Here is a 22500-nt window from a genome sequence, read left to right as displayed (position 1 = left end):
AGGGATGTTAGGAAGTATTTCTTCAGTCATAGAGTAGTCAGGCCGTGGAATAGCCTAGAAAGTGACGTAGTGGAGGCGGGAACCATACATAGTTTTAAGGCGAGATATGATAGAGCTCATGGGGCAGGGAGAGAGAGGACCTAGTAGCAATCAGCGAAGAGGCGGGGCCAGGAGCTGTGAATCGACCCCTGCAACCACAAATAGGTTAGTACAAATAGGTGAGTACACACGCAGTATTTCTCCAGTCATAGAGTTGTCATGAAGTGGAACAATCTGGAGTGTGAAGTAGTGGAGGCAGGATCTATACGTAACTTTAAGAAGAGATACCATCAGGCTGTTGGAGCAGGCAGAGAGCGAAGAAGCGGGGCCAGGAGCTATGAATCGACCCCTGTAACCACATATAAGTGAGTACACGGTTCTGGTTTAGAAAGACACGTAAACAAACAATAAGACACATTAGAAAACTTTTCGCTCCTGGGGCCTTGATTACTTCTAATCGTTAAAAGTAATCAAGGTCGCAGGACCGAAACGTTTTATAATAAATATGTCCTAATGGCTGCTGACGTGTCTCTGTAAACCAATTTATTGGTACTTATTACCAAGGTATACTCCAGATATACTTCAGGTATACTTCAGGTAAGGTTTATCCCAGTTGTGATCCTGTACCTACGAACTCTGCCACTACAGGAGACGTGGAACTGTAGTATATGTCGCCGACGGCTGTCGTCGAGGGCCAGGACGGAGCAGCCGTCGTCTTCCGAGGCTGCCACACTCACCACGGGAGTGCCAACCATCATGTCGGCACCACTGCCACCACCCAGCCCAGGGGCGCCCACTGCCCTCAACCTCTTCAGTGGTCTCGCTGTCATGGCCTCTTCCATGGCTGGAACCCAGCAGGTGGGTTCACAAGTACTTTTCTTAAGTGGGTTTTCCAAGTGGGGTTTTTTAAGTGGATTTGCCAAGTGTGTTTTTCGAGTGGGGTTTCCAAGTGTTTTTTTTCAAGTGTGAGTGTGGGTGTGCGTGTGTGGGGGGAGGGAGTGGCAACGCTGCATTACTGATTAATTCCAATTATACCTGAAAAAATTACCTGTATTGTTATTGCACGATTTTTTATATAGGTTTCATTTGTTTTTTAAAGTGAATGTATCAGTCTCCTCTCTCTCTCTCTCTCTCTCTCTCTCTCTCTCTCTCTCTCTCTCTCTCTTGCTGTCCATCACTGTCTTTTTTTTCAAGTTTTGAATCTACATATTTTTTTTCAGTTTCTGCATTCATCTCGTTTGCTTTTTTTTTTAATTCTGATTTATTCTTCTTCTTCCAATTTATTCAAGTTAATAACCACCATCATCATTGTGTCAAAATCAATCAACTTGCCACTTCCCTCATTCCTCTCTTCCAGGCTACTACACCTTCAACACCACTACCCAGCCCGCTACCAGCCACCAGCGCCACCACCACCTGCTCCACAGCCTTCTCCACCACCCCCTCCACCCCCACCACAACAGAACCCCCAACGCTGCAGCCAACAGTCAACGGGTACGCCCATCGCAAGCTCTCGAGAGGGTCGTGCAAACAGACCTCCCTCGACAGAGCCAAATCGATTGAAAAGTCAAGAACCAGAGACGAATCGCGGGATAGGAGAACGTCCACGGCCGCGCCTGGAAGCGAATCGCGACGTCCTCGGGATAGGTGATTTTTCCAAATCTTGTTCCCTGTGGATAGGTGGCTAGCGGTTCTCTTGGGGAAAAAGTGACTTAAGTTTCTCTCCCGTTTGGAACAGGTACTTCCCTTCTGTTACTTGCGCTTTGTTTTTAAGTAGTTTGAAGCACTGCTCTGTTTGATGAGAGACTTTGTTTTAGCAGTATCGTTGAGAGACAGTAGGAGCAGTAATCCTCAGAGACAGTAGTAGCAGTATTGTTGAGAGACAGTAGTAACAGTATTGTTGAGAGACAGTAGTAGCAGTATTGTTGAGAGACAGTAGTAACAGTATTGTTGAGAGACAGTTGTAGCAGTATTGTTGAGAGACAGTTGTAGCAGTATTGTTGAGAGACAGTTGTAGCAGTGTTGTTGAGAGACAGTTGTAGCAGTGTTGTTGAGAGACAGTTGTAGCAGTATTGTTGAGAGACAGTAGTAGCAGTATTGTTGAGAGACAGTAGTAACAGTATTGTTGAGAGACAGTTGTAGCAGTATTGTTGAGAGACAGTTGTAGCAGTATTGTTGAGAGACAGTTGTAGCAGTATTGTTGAGAGACAGTTGTAGCAGTATTGTTGAGAGACAGTTGTAGCAGTGTTGTTGAGAGACAGTTGTAGCAGTATTGTTGAGAGACAGTTGTAGCAGTATTGTTGAGAGACAGTTGTAGCAGTATTGTTGAGAGACAGTTGTAGCAGTATTGTTGAGAGACAGTTGTAGCAGTATTGTTGAGAGACAGTTGTAGCAGTATTGTTGAGAGACAGTTGTAGCAGTATTGTTGAGAGACAGTTGTAGCAGTATTGTTGAGAGACAGTTGTAGCAGTGTTGTTGAGAGACAGTTGTAGCAGTATTGTTGAGAGACAGTTGTAGCAGTATTGTTGAGAGACAGTTGTAGCAGTATTGTTGAGAGACAGTTGTAGCAGTATTGTTGAGAGACAGTTGTAGCAGTATTGTTGAGAGACAGTTGTAGCAGTATTGTTGAGAGACAGTTGTAGCAGTATTGTTGAGAGACAGTTGTAGCAGTATTGTTGAGAGACAGTTGTAGCAGTATTGTTGAGAGACAGTTGTAGCAGTATTGTTGAGAGACAGTTGTAGCAGTATTGTTGAGAGACAGTTGTAGCAGTATTGTTGAGAGACAGTTGTAGCAGTATTGTTGAGAGACAGTTGTAGCAGTATTGTTGAGAGACAGTTGTAGCAGTATTGTTGAGAGACAGTTGTAGCAGTATTGTTGAGAGACAGTTGTAGCAGTATTGTTGAGAGACAGTAACTGCAGTATTGTTGAGAGACAGTTGTAGCAGTATTGTTGAGAGACAGTAACTGCAGTATTGTTGAGAGACAGTTGTAGCAGTATTGTTGAGAGACAGTTGTAGCAGTATTGTTGAGAGACAGTTGTAGCAGTATTGTTGAGAGACAGTAACTGCAGTATTGTTGAGAGATAGTTGTAGCAGTATTGTTGAGAGATAGTTGTAGCAGTGTTGTTGAGAGACAGTTGTAGCAGTATTGTTGAGAGACAGTTGTAGCAGTATTGTTGAGAGACAGTTGTAGCAGTATTGTTGAGAGACAGTTGTAGCAGTATTGTTGAGAGACAGTTGTAGCAGTATTGTTGAGAGACAGTTGTAGCAGTATTGTTGAGAGACAGTTGTAGCAGTGTTGTTGAGAGACAGTTGTAGCAGTATTGTTGAGAGACAGTTGTAGCAGTGTTGTTGAGAGACAGTTGTTGTTGAGAGACAGTTGTAGCAGTATTGTTGAGAGACAGTTGTAGCAGTGTTGTTGAGAGACAGTTGTAGCAGTATTGTTGAGAGACAGTTGTAGCAGTGTTGTTGAGAGACAGTTGTAGCAGTATTGTTGAGAGACAGTTGTAGCAGTATTGTTGAGAGACAGTTGTAGCAGTGTTGTTGAGAGACAGTTGTAGCAGTATTGTTGAGAGACAGTTGTAGCAGTGTTGTTGAGAGACAGTTGTAGCAGTATTGTTGAGAGACAGTTGTAGCAGTGTTGTTGAGAGACAGTTGTAGCAGTATTGTTGAGAGACAGTTGTAGCAGTATTGTTGAGAGACAGTTGTAGCAGTGTTGTTGAGAGACAGTTGTAGCAGTATTGTTGAGAGACAGTTGTAGCAGTGTTGTTGAGAGACAGTTGTAGCAGTATTGTTGAGAGACAGTTGTAGCAGTATTGTTGAGAGACAGTTGTAGCAGTGTTGTTGAGAGACAGTTGTAGCAGTATTGTTGAGAGACAGTTGTAGCAGTGTTGTTGAGAGACAGTTGTAGCAGTATTGTTGAGAGACAGTTGTAGCAGTGTTGTTGAGAGACAGTTGTAGCAGTATTGTTGAGAAACAGTTGTAGCAGTGTTGTTGAGAGACAGTTGTAGCAGTATTGTTGAGAGACAGTTGTAGCAGTATTGTTGAGAGACAGTTGTAGCAGTATTGTTGAGAGACAGTTGTAGCAGTATTGTTGAGAGACAGTAACTGCAGTATTGTTGAGAGATAGTTGTAGCAGTGTTGTTGAGAGACAGTTGTAGCAGTATTGTTGAGAGACAGTTGTAGCAGTATTGTTGAGAGACAGTAACTGCAGTATTGTTGAGAGATAGTTGTAGCAGTGTTGTTGAGAGACAGTTGTAGCAGTATTGTTGAGAGACAGTTGTAGCAGTATTGTTGAGAGACAGTTGTAGCAGTATTGTTGAGAGACAGTAACTGCAGTATTGTTGAGAGATAGTTGTAGCAGTGTTGTTGAGAGACAGTTGTAGCAGTATTGTTGAGAGACAGTTGTAGCAGTATTGTTGAGAGACAGTAACTGCAGTATTGTTGAGAGCTAGTTGTAGCAGTATTGTTGAGAGACAGTAACTGCAGTATTGTTGAGAGATAGTTGTAGCAGTGTTGTTGAGAGACAGTTGTAGCAGTATTGTTGAGAGACAGTTGTAGCAGTATTGTTGAGAGACAGTTGTAGCAGTGTTGTTGAGACAGTGTTGTTGTAGCAGTGTTGTTGAGACAGTGTTATTGTAGCAGTGTTGTTGAGACAGTGTTGTTGTAGCAGTGTTGTTGAGACAGTGTTATTGTAGCAGTGTTGTTGAGAGATAGTTGTAGCAGTGTTGTTGAGAGACAGTTGTAGCAGTATTGTTGAGAGACAGTTGTAGCAGTATTGTTGAGAGATAGTTGTAGCAGTGTTGTTGAGAGACAGTTGTAGCAGTATTGTTGAGAGACAGTTGTAGCAGTGTTGTTAAGAGAAAGTTATAGCAGTATTGTTGAGAGACAGTTGTAGCAGTATTGTTGAGAGACAGTTGTAGCAGTATTGTTGAGAGACAGTTGTAGCAGTATTGTTGAGAGACAGTTGTAGCAGTATTGTTGAGAGACAGTTGTATCAGTATTGTTGAGAGACAGTTGTAGCAGTATTGTTGAGAGACAGTTGTAGCAGTGTTGTTAAGAGAAAGTTATAGCAGTATTGTTGAGAGACAGTTGTAGCAGTATTGTTGAGAGACAGTTGTAGCAGTATTGTTGAGAGACAGTTGTAGCAGTATTGTTGAGAGACAGTTGTAGCAGTATTGTTGAGAGACAGTTGTAGCAGTATTGTTGAGAGATAGTTGTAGCAGTATTGTTGAGAGACAGTTGTAGCAGTATTGTTGAGAGACAGTAACTGCAGTATTGTTGAGAGACAGTTGTAGCAGTATTGTTGAGAAACAGTTGTAGCAGTGTTGTTGAGAGACAGTTGTAGCAGTATTGTTGAGAGACAGTTGTAGCAGTATTGTTGAGAGACAGTTGTAGCAGTATTGTTGAGAGACAGTTGTAGCAGTGTTGTTGAGAGACAGTTGTAGCAGTGTTGTTGAGAGACAGTTGTAGCAGTATTGTTGAGAGACAGTTGTAGCAGTATTGTTGAGAGACAGTTGTAGCAGTGTTGTTAAGAGAAAGTTATAGCAGTATTGTTGAGAGACAGTTGTAGCAGTATTGTTGAGAGATAGTTGTAGCAGTATTGTTGAGAGACAGTTGTAGCAGTATTGTTGAGAGATAGTTGTAGCAGTATTGTTGAGAGACAGTTGTAGCAGTATTGTTGAGAGACAGTTGTAGCAGTATTGTTGAGAGATAGTTGTAGCAGTATTGTTGAGAGACAGTTGTAGCAGTATTGTTGAGAGATAGTTGTAGCAGTATTGTTGAGAGACAGTTGTAGCAGTATTGTTGAGAGACAGTTGTAGCAGTATTGTTGAGAGATAGTTGTAGCAGTATTGTTGAGAGACAGTAACTGCAGTATTGTTGAGAGACAGTTGTAGCAGTATTGTTGAGAAACAGTTGTAGCAGTGTTGTTGAGAGACAGTTGTAGCAGTATTGTTGAGAGACAGTTGTAGCAGTATTGTTGAGAGACAGTTGTAGCAGTATTGTTGAGAGACAGTTGTAGCAGTGTTGTTGAGAGACAGTTGTAGCAGTATTGTTGAGAGACAGTTGTAGCAGTATTGTTGAGAGACAGTTGTAGCAGTATATTTGAGAGACATTTGTAGCAGTATTGTTGAGAGACAGTTGTAGCAGTATTGTTGAGAGACAGTTGTAGCAGTATTGTTGAGAGACAGTTGTAGCAGTATATTTGAGAGACATTTGTAGCAGTATTGTTGAGAGACAGTTGTAGCAGTATTGTTGAGAGACAGTTGTAGCAGTATTGTTGAGAGACAGTTGTAGCAGTATTGTTGAGAGACAGTTGTAGCAGTATTGTTGAGAGACAGTTGTAGCAGTATTGGTGAGAGACAGTTGAAGCAGTATTGTTGAGAGACAGTTGTAGCAGTATTGTTGAGAGACAGTTGTAGCAGTGTTGTTGAGAGACAGTTGTAGCAGTATTGTTGAGAGACAGTTGTAGCAGTATTGTTGAGATTATTATTATTATTATTATCAAGGGGGAAGCGCTAAACCTGGAGGATTATACAGCGCCTGGGGGGGGGGATGGGGAAGGCATTCAGGCTTAATTCGAGGAACTGGAGCACAGATCCAATTCCCTAAATCAAGAGCCCCTCACCAACATCAAGGAACCTTCCTTGAGGGGTGTATTGTTGAGAGACATTTGTAGCAGTATTGTTGAGAGACAGTTGTAGCAGTATTGTTGAGAGACAGTTGTAGCAGTATTTTTGAGAGACAGTTGTAGCAGTATTGTTGAGAGACATTTGTAGCAGTATTGTTGAGAGACATTTGTAGCAGTATTGTTGAGAGACAGTTGTAGCAGTATTGTTGAGAGACAGTTGTAGCAGTATTGTTGAGAGACATTTGTAGCACTATTGTTGAGAGACAGTTGTAGCAGTATTGTTGAGAGACAGTTGTAGCAGTATTGTTGAGAGACAGTTGTAGCAGTATTGTTGAGAGACATTTGTAGCAGTATTGTTGAGAGACAGTTGTAGCAGTATTGTTGAGAGACAGTTGTAGCAGTATTGTTGAGAGACAGTTGTAGCAGTATTGTTGAGAGACAGTTGTAGCAGTATTGTTGAGAGACTGTTGTAGCAGTATTGTTGAGAGACAGTTGTAGCAGTATTGTTGAGAGACAGTTGTAGCAGTATTGTTGAGAGACATTTGTAGCAGTATTGTTGAGAGACAGTTGTAGCAGTATTGTTGAGAGACATTTGTAGCACTATTGTTGAGAGACAGTTGTAGCAGTATTGTCGAGAGACAGTTGTAGCAGTATTGTTGAGAGACATTTGTAGCAGTATTGTTGAGAGACATTTGTAGCAGTATTGTTGAGAGACAGTTGTAGCAGTATTGTTGAGAGACAGTTGTAGCAGTATTGTTGAGAGACATTTGTAGCAGTATTGTTGAGAGACATTTGTACCAGTATTGTTGAGAGATAGTTGTAGCAGTATTGTTGAGAGACAGTTGTAGCAGTACTGTTGAGAGACAGTTGTAGCAGTATTGTTGAGAGACAGTTGTAGCAGTATTGTTGAGAAACAGTTGTAGCAGTATTGTTGAGAGACAGTTGTAGCAGTATTGTTGAGAGACATTTGTAGCAGTATTGTTGAGAGACAGTTGTAGCAGTATTGTTGAGAGACAGTTGTAGCAGTATTGTTGAGAGACAGTTGTAGCAGTATTGTTGAGAGACATTTGTAGCAGTATTGTTGAGAGACAGTTGTAGCAGTATTGTTGAGAGACAGTTGTAGCAGTATTGTTGAGAGACAGTTGTAGCAGTATTGTTGAGAGACAGTTGTAGCAGTATTGTTGAGAGACAGTTGTAGCATTATTGTTGAGAGACAGTTGTAGCAGTATTGTTGAGAGACATTTGTAGCAGTATTGTTGAGAGACAGTTGTAGCAGTATATTTGAGAGACATTTGTAGCAGTATTGTTGAGAGACAGTTGTAGCAGTATTGTTGAAAGACAGTTGTAGCAGTATTGTTGAGAGACAGTTGTAGCACTATTGTTGAGAGACAGTTGTAGCAGTATTGTTGAGAGACAGTTGTAGCAGTATTGTTGAGAGACATTTGTAGCAGTATTGTTGAGAGACAGTTGTAGCAGTATTGTTGAGAGATATTTGTAGCAGTATTGTTGAGAGACAGTTGTAGCAGTATTGTTGAGAGACAGTTGTAGCAGTATTGTTGAGAGACAGTTGTAGCAGTATTGTTGAGAGACAGTTGTAGCAGTATTGTTGAGAGACATTTGTAGCAGTATTGTTGAGAGACAGTTGTAGCAGTATTGTTGAGAGACAGTTGTAGCAGTATTGTTGAGAGACATTTGTAGCAGTATTGTTGAGAGACATTTGTAGCAGTATTGTTGAGAGATATTTGTAGCAGTATTGTTGAGAGACAGTTGTAGCAGTATTGTTGAGAGACAGTTGTAGCAGTATTGTTGAGAGATAGTTGTAGCAGTATTGTTGAGAGACAGTTGTAGCAGTATTGTTGAGAGACAGTTGTAGCAGTATTGTTGAGAGATAGTTGTAGCAGTATTGTTGAGAGACAGTTGTAGCAGTATTGTTGAGAGATAGTTGTAGCAGTGTTGTTGAGAGACAGTTGTAGCAGTATTGTTGAGAGACAGTTGTAGCAGTATTGTTGAGAGACAGTTGTAGCAGTATTGTTGAGAGACATTTGTAGCAGTATTGTTGAGAGACAGTTGTAGCAGTATTGTTGAGAGACATTTGTAGCAGTATTGTTGAGAGACATTTGTAGCAGTATTGTTGAGAGACAGTTGTAGCAGTATTGTTGAGAGACAGTTGTAGCAGTATTGTTGAGAGATAGTTGTAGCAGTATTGTTGAGAGACAGTTGTAGCAGTATTGTTGAGAGACAGTTGTAGTAGTGTTGTTGAGAGACAGTTGTAGCAGTGTTGTTGAGAGACAGTTGTAGCAGTATACCTTAAAAATCTATAACATTAGGCTAATTTGCTGTGAATTAATGCTTTAAAAAAATCTTAATTTAAGTGGTAGAAGTAAAATGTCGAGAAAATGTTAGAAAATCCTTCCAAGAAAAATTAATAATATGACTAGGCATCGTCTGTATATCAGCATCGTGAGTATTATTATAGACAGCCGTAGTAGTAGTATTGCTGGAAGACGGTAGTATTGCTGGAAGACGGTAGTATTGCTGGAAGACGGTAGTATTGCTGGAAGACGGTAGTATTGCTGGAAGACGGTAGTAAGAGACGGTAGTTGACAGCAGCCGCAGCACACTGTCGAAATCCCTAGTAGTAGTAATATCGTAGGAAGACAGTAGTTGCAATATTTCTGAGGAATTGTAGAAGTTGTGGCAGTATTGTTGAACCTCTGTAACTCTGTAGTAATTGTTAATGTCAAAAATATCTAACATTTATATCACAAAATAAAATATTTTTTTCGATCAGTACTCTGTTAAATCTTCTTTTGTATACTCGACAAAAATTGAATGAATTCATTTGTATGCGCCACTGTATGTATGATATATATATATATATATAAAGTGAATGCTGTGATCCATGCTACGCTAGGATGGATCAGTGGTCATCTACAACACTAGCACCTGGGGTGGATCACTGATCCTCTACAACACTAGCACCTGGGGTGGATCAGTGATCCTGTACAGCACTAGCACCTGGGACAGATCAGTGATCCTCTACAACACTAGCACCTGGGGTGGATCAGTGATCCTGTACAGCACTAGCACCTGGGGTGGATCAGTGATCCTCTACAGCACTAGCACCTGGGGTGGATCAGTGATCCTCCACAACACTAGCATCTGGGCTGGATCAGTGATCCTCTACAATACTAACACCTGGGGTGGATCAGTGATCCTCCACAACACTAGCACCTGAGTTGGATCATTGATCTACAACACAACTACTAGGCTTCGGTAGAATCCAATTAAAAAGAATTCACGAAAACCGTGTAACGACGTTTCGGACCGTCCTGAACCACCATCAGCTGCGACTTAAATGGTCCAAAACGGACCAAAACGACGTCATAAGAATCCATTCCTACGGGCCGGTTTTTGTTGACTTGCTTCAGCCTCGGTATTGTGACTCTTCTTCTCCCAGTACAACAGAATTTTGCAAAGAATCTAACACCAGTGAGTTAAACAATTCAACACAGAAACTTTAACATTATTCACAAAGTTTTTTGTAATACATCGAGTTAACTTGAGAAGAAAACTTTCACAATAAGTTTAGTGATGTAAACAACGGTTTTTATGACTCGTGTCAAACATAATATACGTTTTTATTAACATATTTTTTTTTTATGTTTGTGTAAGACAAATTTACGGAGGACAGGAATACATTCACTAAGGAAATCTTTACTGAAGACGTTTCGGTTCTTGAATCTCGATGTCTTCAGATATATGTATTTGAAGGGATTAAAGTCCCAGGACTGTGAGTAATTTCGTAAAATAATAATAATAGTAATAATAATAATAATAATAATAATAATAATAATAATAATAATAATAATAATAATGTCTTTATTTCTACAAGTACATATACAAGGTATACAGGCCTAGGTGAGATCAATGACATATTACTATATAGAAATTAGGTCAATTTTGTCCCCAGGATGCGACCCAAGCCAGTCGACTAACATCCAGGTACCCATTTTATTGATGGGTGAACATGGACAGCAGGTGTCTTATGGAAACACGTTCTTAATGTTTTCCACTGGTACCGGGAATCGATCCCCGAACCTCAGTGTGTGAGCTGAGTGCACTAGAGATCCAACTATTTTCCTTCTTTGCAGCATAAAACACAATGGCAAGAGCAAAAGTCAATGGAAAACACGATGCCAAACTTCTTACATTACTCATAATAGCGAAGACGAGAAAAACACAGTACCATGATTAGAATAATTCACAAAAACCCCAACGAAGAAGAGAAAAACACAGTACCATGTTTCGAACAATTCACTAAAGCCTCCACTTAGGAAAGGAACCCTTTGAAAATGTCTCGGCCTTTCCTAGGCCAGTTGTAACCTGACGATAGCCCAGAAAGGACCGAAACGTCGCCAAAAGACTCCTCTCCCAAGTGCAGATTTTTGATGAATTCATAATAGCAAGGTGTTGATAATTCAGTTATCACACCTGAGGAACATTGTTCCACCTATGATAATACGTTACTTTTCCTTCATACGAAAGAGATAATCACCCTTTAAATATTTACACAAACTATATTTGGATTCATCCTCCCAAAAAATAAAATAAAAATTTCTTATGGATGCCTAGCCTTACCTATCCTTAGTATAAGGATAGGTAAGGTTTCTCAGGAAATGGGATAAGTGTTTCCTGACGCGGGTCTTAGTCATATGATGACCCGCAGCTGAAGCTTTTGGTCATCTGACCGAGCCCTTCAGCTGGCTTACCTGTCCACCCCTTTAAAAATTATGCTTATCATTATACCCATTTTTTCATAATAATAAATAATAAATATGTAGGCAATTTCACCAATATGTATGGAGAGACGTGATGCAGACATGTATAGGTACGACGGCACGTTATGTAGGAGCTCTAGCTGGGGTACCGTTTGTCTCAGGGGTAAAGCTTTATCAAGCTCTAACCTCAGCAAAACGCTTTCCCAAACAAAGTTTATTCCCAGGAGTTACAGGAAAGCAGTTTCGTTTGTGTTTACTTTGTTCTTCGTCGTTTATGTATTCTTCCGTGTCGTTCCCGCTTATGTTTATCGTCTCCCTTTCTTCCCACCAGGTCACGGGAGCGTCCCAGCGTCCCCCGCCGACGCTCCGACAACGACGATGACAACCCCGTGCGCTCTTCGTCGTCGACGCGCTCGACCTCGGTGCGACGCGGCCGCATGAGCGACTACATGCTGCGCGACTCCTCCGACGACCACCTCAACTTCCAGCGTATCCACGCGGCGCACAGCGAGACAGACGTGTCCAGGACACGTAAGACAAGTCACGCCAACCTACACGTAAGTCAGAGACACAGTAAAAAAAAAAATAGCCAAAAGCAATAAAAATCATTACGAAAAAATATAATAATCAAACATAATAAAAAGTCAATAGAAATTATTATAAATTATTATTTCTATTGGCTTTTTTATTATAAATGATAAACTAAAAAAGTCTTTGGAAACCGTTTATAACAAATAAAAACCACATAAAGATAATAAAAACTTTGAAAACAGTCAAAACAGTAGAGAACAGTGAAAATAGTAAAAAAAAAAGTCAAAGAAGTAAAATAACAGTTAAAAAGTAAAAAAAAAAAGTTTAAACGGTAAAAACAGTCACAACAGAAAAAAAGTTGTAGCAGTAAAAACAGACCAGTCGAAATCACGACTCACGAAATCGTCATAACACGACTGTAAACAATTCAGGGAACAGGTGAGGATTTGAACTTATGACGAGTTTGTTCTAAAACCCACTCGTCCAGCTGCATCTAGTAAGATTCTTGCCCGTGGCAGATGTGACATGTTGTTCATAACCTCTCTCTTGCCCGTGGCAGATGTGACATGTTGTTCATAACCTCTCTCTTGCCCGTGGCAGATGTGACATGTTGTTCATAACCTCTCTCTTGCCCGTGGCAGATGTGACATGTTGTTCATAACCTCTCTCTTGCCCGTGGCAGATGTGACATGTTGTTCATAACCTCTCTCTTGCCCGTGGCAGATGTGACATGTTGTTCATAACCTCTCTCTTGCCCGTGGCAGATGTGACATGTTGTTCATAACCTCTCTCTTGCCCGTGGCAGATGTGACATGTTGTTCATAACCTCTCTCTTGCCCGTGGCAGATGTGACATGTTGTTCATAACCTCTCTCTTGCCCGTGGCAGATGTGACATGTTGTTCATAACCTCTCTCTTGCCCGTGGCAGATGTGACATGTTGTTCATAACCTCTCTCTTGCCCGTGGCAGATGTGACATGTTGTTCATAACCTCTCTCTTGCCCGTGGCAGATGTGACGTGTTGTTCATAACCTCTCTCTTGCCCGTGGCAGATGTGACATGTTGTTCATAACCTCTCTCTTGCCCGTGGCAGATGTGACATGTTGTTCATAACCTCTCTCTTGCCCGTGGCAGATGTGACATGTTGTTCATAACCTCTCTCTTGCCCGTGGCAGATGTGACATGTTGTTCATAACCTCTCTCTTGCCCGTGGCAGATGTGACGTGTTGTTCATAACCTCTCTCTTGCCCGTGGCAGATGTGACATGTTGTTCATAACCTCTCTCTTGCCCGTGGCAGATGTGACATGTTGTTCATAACCTCTCTCTTGCCCGTGGCAGATGTGACATGTTGTTCATAACCTCTCTCTTGCCCGTGGCAGATGTGACATGTTGTTCATAACCTCTCTCTTGCCCGTGGCAGATGTGACATGTTGTTCATAACCTCTCTCTTGCCCGTGGCAGATGTGACATGTTGTTCATAACCTCTCTCTTGCCCGTGGCAGATGTGACATGTTGTTCATAACCTCTCTCTTGCCCGTGGCAGATGTGACATGTTGTTCATAACCTCTCTCTTGCCCGTGGCAGATGTGACGTGTTGTTCATAACCTCTCTCTTGCCCGTGGCAGGTAACACGTCCTCTGGACACGGTCGTGGCGAGGGCTACCGCCGAGGACTCCACCGTCACCAGGGAGTCTGAGTCTTCGGGAGACGAGACTCTGGTCGTCAACAGTTGGCAGTCTCGAAGTCGCCGTCGCTCCATTATTCGCCAGCAGTCTTACGAGGAGGAAGACCCCGACGGAGAGACCTTCGTCAACCACGCCGGCAGTGGCAACAACTTGACGCTGTGGGGAGGTGGAGATCTCCCGATGAGGAGACACTCAGCGCAGGATCCCTCCAGGAGAGATGATTCCTTAGAGGGACGCAAGACGAGGGACTCCTTAGACGTCCCCCAGCACAGCCGCGTCCACAGACACCACTCCTGGGACTATGATGTCGCCAGGGACACCCTGCCTATGTGAGTGTTGTGGCTCTGTATACACATACACCCTGCCTATGTGACTCGAGCTGTAGTATACACCCAGCCTATGTGAGTGTTGAGCTGTAGTATGCACCCAGCCTATGTCACTATTGAGCTGTAGTATGCACCCAGCCTATGTCACTATTGAGCTGTAGTATGCACCCTGCCTATGTGAGTGTTGAGCTGTAGTATGCACCCTGCCTATGTGAGTGTTGAGCTGTAGTATGCACCCTGCCTATGTGAGTGTTGAGCTGTAGTATGCACCCTGCCTATGTGAGTGTTGAGCTGTAGTATGCACCCTGCCTATGTGAGTGTTGAGCTGTAGTATGCACCCTGCCTATGCGAGTGTTGAGCTGTAGTATGCACCCTACCTATGTATGTGAGTGTTGAGCTGTAGTATGCACCCTGCCTATGTGAGTATTGAGCTGTAGTATGCGCCCTGCCTATGTGACTGTTGTGAAAGACACATGTTCAATAATTTGGTGTGTGTGTGTGTGTGTGTTTGTATGTAGTGTGTGTTGGCATTGGTTATTTACATTTGTCAGTCAATTGTCGATTGACAGGACATTTTGTTTTCTGTGTGTGTGTGTTGGTATTGGTTATTTACATTTGTCAGTCAATTGTCGATTGACAGGACATTTTGTGTGTGTGTGTGTGTGTGCGTGTGTGCGTGCTTTTGTGTATACATACGTGTGAATAATCACCTAAATGCATTGAGTCGAGTCTCAGTTTATGGCCTTGCCACGTAAGCCCTTTCATACCTATTCTTAAAACTATGTATAGAGCCTGTTGCGACTACTTTTTCTTGCATGCTGAAGAAACAATTCCTGATATTTTCGTGACTCGTCTGTGTCTTTAACTTCCTACTAAGCCCACGTGAGCTCGTTTCCTACGTCTCAAAGAGTACGTACCCTCCACACTATCAAGTCTTCTGAATATTTTGTATATCGTTATCACATCTCTCCTGTTTTTTTTCAATCTCCTAAGGTAGCCAGGTATAGTTTCTTACTTAAATGTTTTAATCTATGTTGAGGTGACTCCCAGAGTACCTGTGATATACCTGTGATTGAGGTCGAGGGACTCTTCTACCCTTCCAGCCAGGAATGAAACCTGGCTTTCATATTGACTGCATGATCAAACAAGCTGTTTGTGCCAGCAGCTCGCAAGCCCACATATTTATCACAACCCATGGAGATGGTTGGCTGGTTAATGGGGTTTAAAGCTTATCTACTACACGAGGCTCATTAAGGCTGCACGTCGCCTGTCCACCAGGACAGGCGACTTATATATATATATATATATATATATATATATATATATATATATATATATATATATATATATATATATATATATATATATATATATATATATATGTATATATATGCAATAAGATCACAGTTAACAGGTGATTTCAGAATATGCAAAACAACCACTCTGAAAGAATAGAGAAATTCCAAGCGCTTTCGTGACTACTCATATTATCAAAGAACTATCATAGTTCCTTGATAATGTGAGTAGTCACGAAAGCGCTTGGAATTTCTCTATTCTTTCAGAGTGGTTGTTTTGTATATATATATATATATATATATATATATATATATATATATATATATATATATATATATATATAAGTGCAATATAATATTATAAGTAAATTTTACTTGTAACAGAAATACAAAATAAAGATGTTTTTACTTAATTATAATAATTCGTTAGACTTTACTGGACTAAGATAAAAATTTATCTCCAGTTCTGCATAATAGTCAATTAAATTTCGATTAACGTAATTTTATTTTTAAGTGTAATTTTTCATATTGTAACGATGAAATTACCATTTTTTACCCATTAAAACCATTGTTTGGGGGAAGGAAATAATTAATTTTTGGTTTTTGGAAAATGTCAAAAGACTACAGAACAGTCGGTCATTTACATTCACTTCCTAAAACATAGGAAAAAATATTTAATTAACTGTGGTTGAAAACATTGTGGAGACGCTAAATGCGTATCTACAATGTTTATATCATTATTTGATATAATTTCACATTCCATTCATTTATATGTTTATATATATGTCGTGCCAAATAGGTAAAATTGGTCAATTAGCAAGAACTCATTTATAATTAAGACCTTTCTAAAATTTTCTCTTATACATATAGCGATAATTAGGTGTCCGGGCCTTTATAAACTTATGGTAAATAAAGAGGACAACTCGACGAATAAAGAGGACAACTCGATGAATAAAGAGGACAACTCGATGAATAAAGAGGACAACTCGATGAATAAAGAGGATAACTCGATGAATAAAGAGGACAACTCGATGAATAAAGAGGATAACTCGATGAATAAAGAGGACAACTCTATGAATAAAGAGGACAACTCGATGAATAAAGAGGATAACTCGATGAATAAAGAGGACAACTCGATGAATAAAGAGGACAACTCTATGAATAAAGAGGACACCTCGATGAATAAAGAGGACACCTCGATGAATAAAGAGGACAACTCTATGAATAAAGAGGATAACTCGATGAATAAAGAGGACAACTCGATGAATAAAGAGGACAACTCGATGAATAAAGAGGACAACTCGATGAATAAAGAGGACACCTCGATGAATAACGAGGACACCTCGATGAATAAAGAGGACACCTCGATGAATAAAGAGGACACCTCGATGAATAAAGAGGGCACCTCGATGAATAAAGAGGACACCTCGATGAATAAAGAGGACACCTCGATGAATAAAGAGGACACCTCGATGAATAACGAGGACAACTCGATGAATAAAGAGGACACCTCGATGAATAAAGAGGACACCTCGATGAATAAAGAGGACACCTCGATGAATAACGAGGACACCTCGATGAATAAAGAGGGCACCTCGATGAATAACGAGGACACCTCGATGAATAAAGAGGGCACCTCGATGAATAAAGTAAATACAAAGAAACAGCTACAATGGGTTAATGCCTCCTACACTCTGAGATAATTTATTTTTCACTTACTGTGCTTTTGTTGGCGTTGCTGGTAAAATATCGTCTCGTTGTTGATATATCGCGTCATCTTTTAGGTAATAGCGTGCACTGGCTGTTAGAATATCATGTTCTCGCTGTTGGATTATCGTTACTCGTTATTGGAATATCGTTCACTCGTTATTGGAATCATGTGCTCGGTGTTGGAGTATCGTGTTCTCGTAGTGTTCCGGATCATGTGTTTAGTTACATGCTTTTTTGTCAGGTTGTCAACGTGTTTCGTTTTCTGAATCACTCATTATGAACTGTTAGTGATATTGTGTATAAGATTACTGCTGCTACTACTACTACTGCTACTTCTACTACTACAACTACTATAATGCTGTTGCTACGAGTACCGCTACTACTACTACTACTACTACTACTGCTGCTGCTGGTAGTGCTACAGCTACTACTGCTGCTGTTACTGCTAGTACTTCTACTACTACTACTACTATGCTACTACTACTATTACAACTACTACTACTGCTACTACAACTACTGGTGCTACTACCACTAGTTTTATTACTGTTGCTGCTGTTGCTACTACTACTACTGCTGCTACTACTACTACTACATCACTACTACTATTACTACTGTTATTACTACTGCTGCTACTACTGCTATTACTATGCTACTACTACTAGCAGTAATAATAAGAACAACACAAATAATAATAATAATTCAACTCGCTACAGCTCAATCAACTATCTGCCATTAACGACCTTTCCAGCAAATTCTCTCTGGGGAAATATTCTTTGTACAGTGATCAATTTATATTTTCATACTGTCTCCCCGTGTTCTTTCTCTCTCGTTGATTCTAAGAAACGTGATCTCTCTCTCTCTCTGTCTCTCTCTCTCTCTCTCTCTCTCTCTCTCTCTCTCTCTGTCTTCCTCCTCCTCCTCAAAGACACGTGGCTATTGTAAGCTCGAGTTGATATCTCCCAAGGATATCTTTCATATATTTCGTGACAGTGGAATCCATTTTCTTGTATGAATTTGGATTGTCCTTTTTTGTGTACGTTTTTCAAAGCGTGGTGCATTACTCCAGTCGCATTAAGCGAATTCGTAAGATGGAACACAATACCCTTGTTGAATAAATCGAATTCGTAAGATGGAACACAATACCCTTGTTGAATAAATCGAATTCGTAAGATGGAACACAATACCCTTGTTGAATAAATCGAATTCGTAAGATGGAACATAATACCCTTGTTGAATAAATCGAATTCGTAAGATGGAACATAATACCCTTGTTGAATAAATCGAATTCGTAAGATGGAACACAATACCCTTGTTGAATAAATCGAATTCGTAAGATGGAACACAATACCCTTGTTGAATAAATCGAATTCGTAAGATGGAACACAATACCCTTGTTGAATAAATCGAATTCGTTAGATGTAGTACGGTATCTGAGTAGCAATGTGTTCAACGCTGGATTACACGGGTTAAGCGTTGAGCACACGGATGGTGGAACCTCCACTACACGAGTTCAGCGATGAACACACGGATGATGGAACCTCCACTACACGGGTTCAGCGATGAACACACGGATGATGGAACCTCCACCACAGGGGGTTCAGCGATGAACACACGGATGATGGAACCTCCACCATACGGGTTCAGCGTTGAGCACACGGAGGATGGAACCTCCACCATACGGGTTCAGCGTTGAGCACACGGAGGATGGAACCTCCACTACACGGGTTCAGCGATGAGCACACGGAGGATGGAACCTCCACCACACGGGTTCAGCGTTGAGCACACGGAGGATGGAACCTCCACTACACGGGTTCAGCGATGAACACACGGATGATGGAACCTCCACCATACGGGTTCAGCGTTGAGCACACGGAGGATGGAACCTCCACCACACGGGTTCAGCGCTGAGCACACGGAGGATGGAACCTCCACCATACGGGTTCAGCGTTGAGCACACGGATGATGGAGCCTCCACCACACGGGTTCAGCGTTGAGCACACGGAGGATGGAACCTCCACCACACGGGTTCAGCGATGAACACACGGATGATGGAACCTCCACCACACGGGTTCAGCGTTGAGCACACGGATGATGGAACCTCCACCACACGGGTTCAGCGTTGAGCACACGGATGATGGAACCTCCACCACACGGGTTCAGCGTTGAGCACACGGATGATGGAACCTCCACCACACGGGTTCAGCGTTGAGCACACGGAGGATGGAACCTCCACCACACGGGTTCAGCGATGACCACACGGATGATGGAACCTCCACCACACGGGTTCAGCGATGAGCACACGGATGATGGAACCTCCACCACACGGGTTCAGCGTTGAGCACACGGATGGTGGAACCTCCACTACACGAGTTCAACGATGAACACATGGATGATGGAACCTCCACCACACGGGTTCAGCGATGAACACACCGATGATGGAACCTCCACTACACGGGTTCAGCGATGAGCACACGGAGGATGGAACCTCCACCACACGGGTTCAGCGTTGAGCACACGGAGGATGGAACCTCCACCACACGGGTTCAGCGATGAACACACGGAGGATGGAACCTCCACTACACGGGTTCAGCGATGAACACACGGATGATGGAACCTCCACCACACGGGTTCAGCGATGAACACACGGATGATGGAACCTCCACTACACGGGTTCAGCGTTGAGCACACGGAGGATGGAACCTCCACTACACGGGTTCAGCGTTGAGCACACGGAGGATGGAACCTCCACTACACGGGTTCAGCGTTGAGCACACGGAGGATGGAACCTCCACTACACGGGTTCAGCGTTGAGCACACGGACGATGGAACCTCCACTACACGGGTTCAGCGTTGAGCACACGGAGGATGGAACCTCCACCACACGGGTTCAGCGATGAACACACAGAGGATGGAACCTCCACCACACGGGTTCAGCGTTGAGCACACGGAGGATGGAACCTCCACTACACGGGTTCAGCGATGAGCACACGGAGGATGGAACCTCCACTACACGGGTTCAGCGATGAGCACACGGAGGATGGAACCTCCACTACACGGGTTCAGCGATGAGCACACGGAGGATGGAACCTCCACTACACGGGTTCAGCGATGAGCACACGGAGGATGGAACCTCCACCACACGGGTTCAGCGATGAGCACACGGAGGATGGAACCTCCACCACACGGGTTCAGCGATGAGCACACGGAGGATGGAACCTCCACCACACGGGTTCAGCGTTGAGCACACGGAGGATGGAACCTCCACCACACGGGTTCAGCGATGAGCACACGGAGGATGGAACCTCCACCACACGGGTTCAGCGTTGAGCACACGGAGGATGGAACCTCCACCACACGGGTTCAGCGATGAGCACACGGAGGATGGAACCTCCACCACACGGGTTCAGCGTTGAGCACACGGAGGATGGAACCTCCACCACACGGGTTCAGCGATGAGCACACGGAGATGGAACCTCCACCACACGGGTTCAGCGATGAGGACACGGAGGATGGAACCTCCACCACACGGGTTCAACTTCATCTGAAAAACAAAAATAAATGATTTATCAGATTTTTCTCGTTAAACCGGAATATTTATTCATCAATGTCCACCTGCCCCCCCCACCACCCCGACAAACACCCACCCTACAAACACTCTCCCCCACCAACCCCCCTCCCCACCATAACCCTCCCCAATCAACCCCCTCCCCACCATCACCCTCCCCAACCAACCCCCTCCCCACCATCACCCTCCCCACCATAAACACCCTATCAACACCCTTCCTTACCAACACCCCTTACCAGCACCCTCCCCATCAACACCCCTAACCAACACCCTCCTCCACCAACCCATTCCCCCACCAACCCCCTCCTCCACCAACAACACCCTATCAACACCCTTACCAACACCCCCTATCAACACCCTTCCCCAATCAACTCCTCCCCACGAACACCCACCCCACCAACTCCCCCCTAACACCCTCCCCCACCCAATTCCCCCTAACATCCTCCCTTAACAATACCCCCAAAACCCACCCCCACCAAAACCCCTTCCCACCAGTGCCTGGCCGGGGTCGGAGCTGGTGACCTTTGACCTTATGCGTAAGCTGTTAAAGGTGGTGTGGTGAGGAAGGGGGGTCAGGTGGCTCCCCTGGGGGAAGGGGGAGAGGGAGAATAGGGAAAGAGAGGGAGGGGGTAAGAAAGGGGCAGGGGAGAGGAAAGAGGGAGAGAAGAAAGGAAGGGAAGGAGTAAGGCAAGGGAAGAGAGAGGGAAGACAGGAAAATGGGGGAGTAATAAGAGAGAGGGGGAAAAGAGAGGGAAAGGAAAAGGGGAGGGGTAAAAGAGGGGAAACTGAGGGAAGTGGGAGTGAAGCGAGAGGAAAGGAGTTGGAGGGGCAGTGAGGAGTGGGCAGTGAGAAGGGGTAGTGAGGAGTGGGCAGTGAGGAGGGAACAGTGAGAAGGGGCAATGAGGAGGGGGCAGTGAGGAAGGGCAGTGAGGAAGGGCAGTGAGGAAGGGCAGTGAGGAAGGGCAGTGAGGAAGGGCAGTGAGGAAGGGCAGTGAGGAAGGGCAGTGAGGAAGGGCAGTGAGGAAGGGCAGTGAGGAAGGGCAGTGAGGAAGGGCAGTGAGGGGGGCAGTGAGGAGGAAGGCAGTGAAGAGGGGCAGTGAGGAGGGGGCAGTGAGGAGGGGGCAGTGAGGGGGGCAGTGGGGAGGGATGCAGTGAGGAAGGGGCAGTGAGGAGGGATGCAGTGAGGAGGGAGCAGTGAGGAGAGGGCAGTGAGGAGGGGTGGGGATAGAGGAGGGGAAGTGGGGGAGTGGAAGGGAAGTGGGGAGTGGAGGTAGTGGAGGTAGTGGAGGTAGTGGAGGGGGAGTGGAGTGAAAATGAAGGAGTGGAGGGGAAGTGGAGGGATTGAGGAGGAAGTGGAAAGGGCGTAGGAAGAGAGTGGATGGGGAGTGGCGAGGGAGTGGAGGGGGTGTGGAGAGGGAGGGGAGGGGGAGTGGACGGGGAGGAGTAAATGGGTAGCAGGGTCTAGATAAGATAGGGAAAGGTTATAGGACAAGGGCAAGAAATGTAAGGAAGGAGGTTAGGAGAAGATAGAATAGGGAGGAAAGTGGAGCAGGAAAAAAGGAACAGATGAAGGCGGAAAATGAATATTTAGTGAATTACCTCGAAGACAAGGAAGATTTAGGGAATTTCCTTTAGAAATTGAAGGTTTAGGGAATTACCTTAAAGATAAAAAAAAATTAGGGAATTACCATGAAGTAAAATTTACGGAATTACCATAAAGAAAAGGAAGATTTAGGGAATTACCTTCAAGAAAAAGAAGATTTAGTGAATTACCTTCAAGAAAAAGAAGATTTAGGGAATTACCTTCAAGAAAAAGAAGATTTAGTGAATTACCTTCAAGTAAAGGAAGATTTATTACAAACAACGAAGAAAAAATTAAACAAGGGCATAAATAACCAAGATGTAATTTAAAACGTCAGTTTTATAAAAGAGCAAAAT

At 43.3% G+C, this 22500-nt stretch overlaps 1 protein-coding gene across 1 annotated transcript in view; it reads left to right on the top strand.

The window, feature by feature from the left end:
• The window catches only part of LOC138854062 (mucin-21-like), an 80058-nt gene that overhangs the window by 33085 nt on the left and 24473 nt on the right, over positions 1–22500 (top strand). Inside the window, exons 6-9 of the mRNA XM_070094800.1 lie at positions 688–897; positions 1397–1686; positions 11782–12007; positions 13607–13995. Coding sequence (XP_069950901.1) covers positions 688–897; positions 1397–1686; positions 11782–12007; positions 13607–13995 — 1115 coding nt within the window. The remainder of the gene's footprint in view (positions 1–687; positions 898–1396; positions 1687–11781; positions 12008–13606; positions 13996–22500) is intronic.

This window comes from Cherax quadricarinatus, chromosome 48 (assembly GCF_038502225.1).
Source record: "Cherax quadricarinatus isolate ZL_2023a chromosome 48, ASM3850222v1, whole genome shotgun sequence".
Taxonomy (NCBI): domain Eukaryota; kingdom Metazoa; phylum Arthropoda; class Malacostraca; order Decapoda; family Parastacidae; genus Cherax; species Cherax quadricarinatus.
This window is presented reverse-complemented; position numbering and strand designations above follow the sequence as displayed.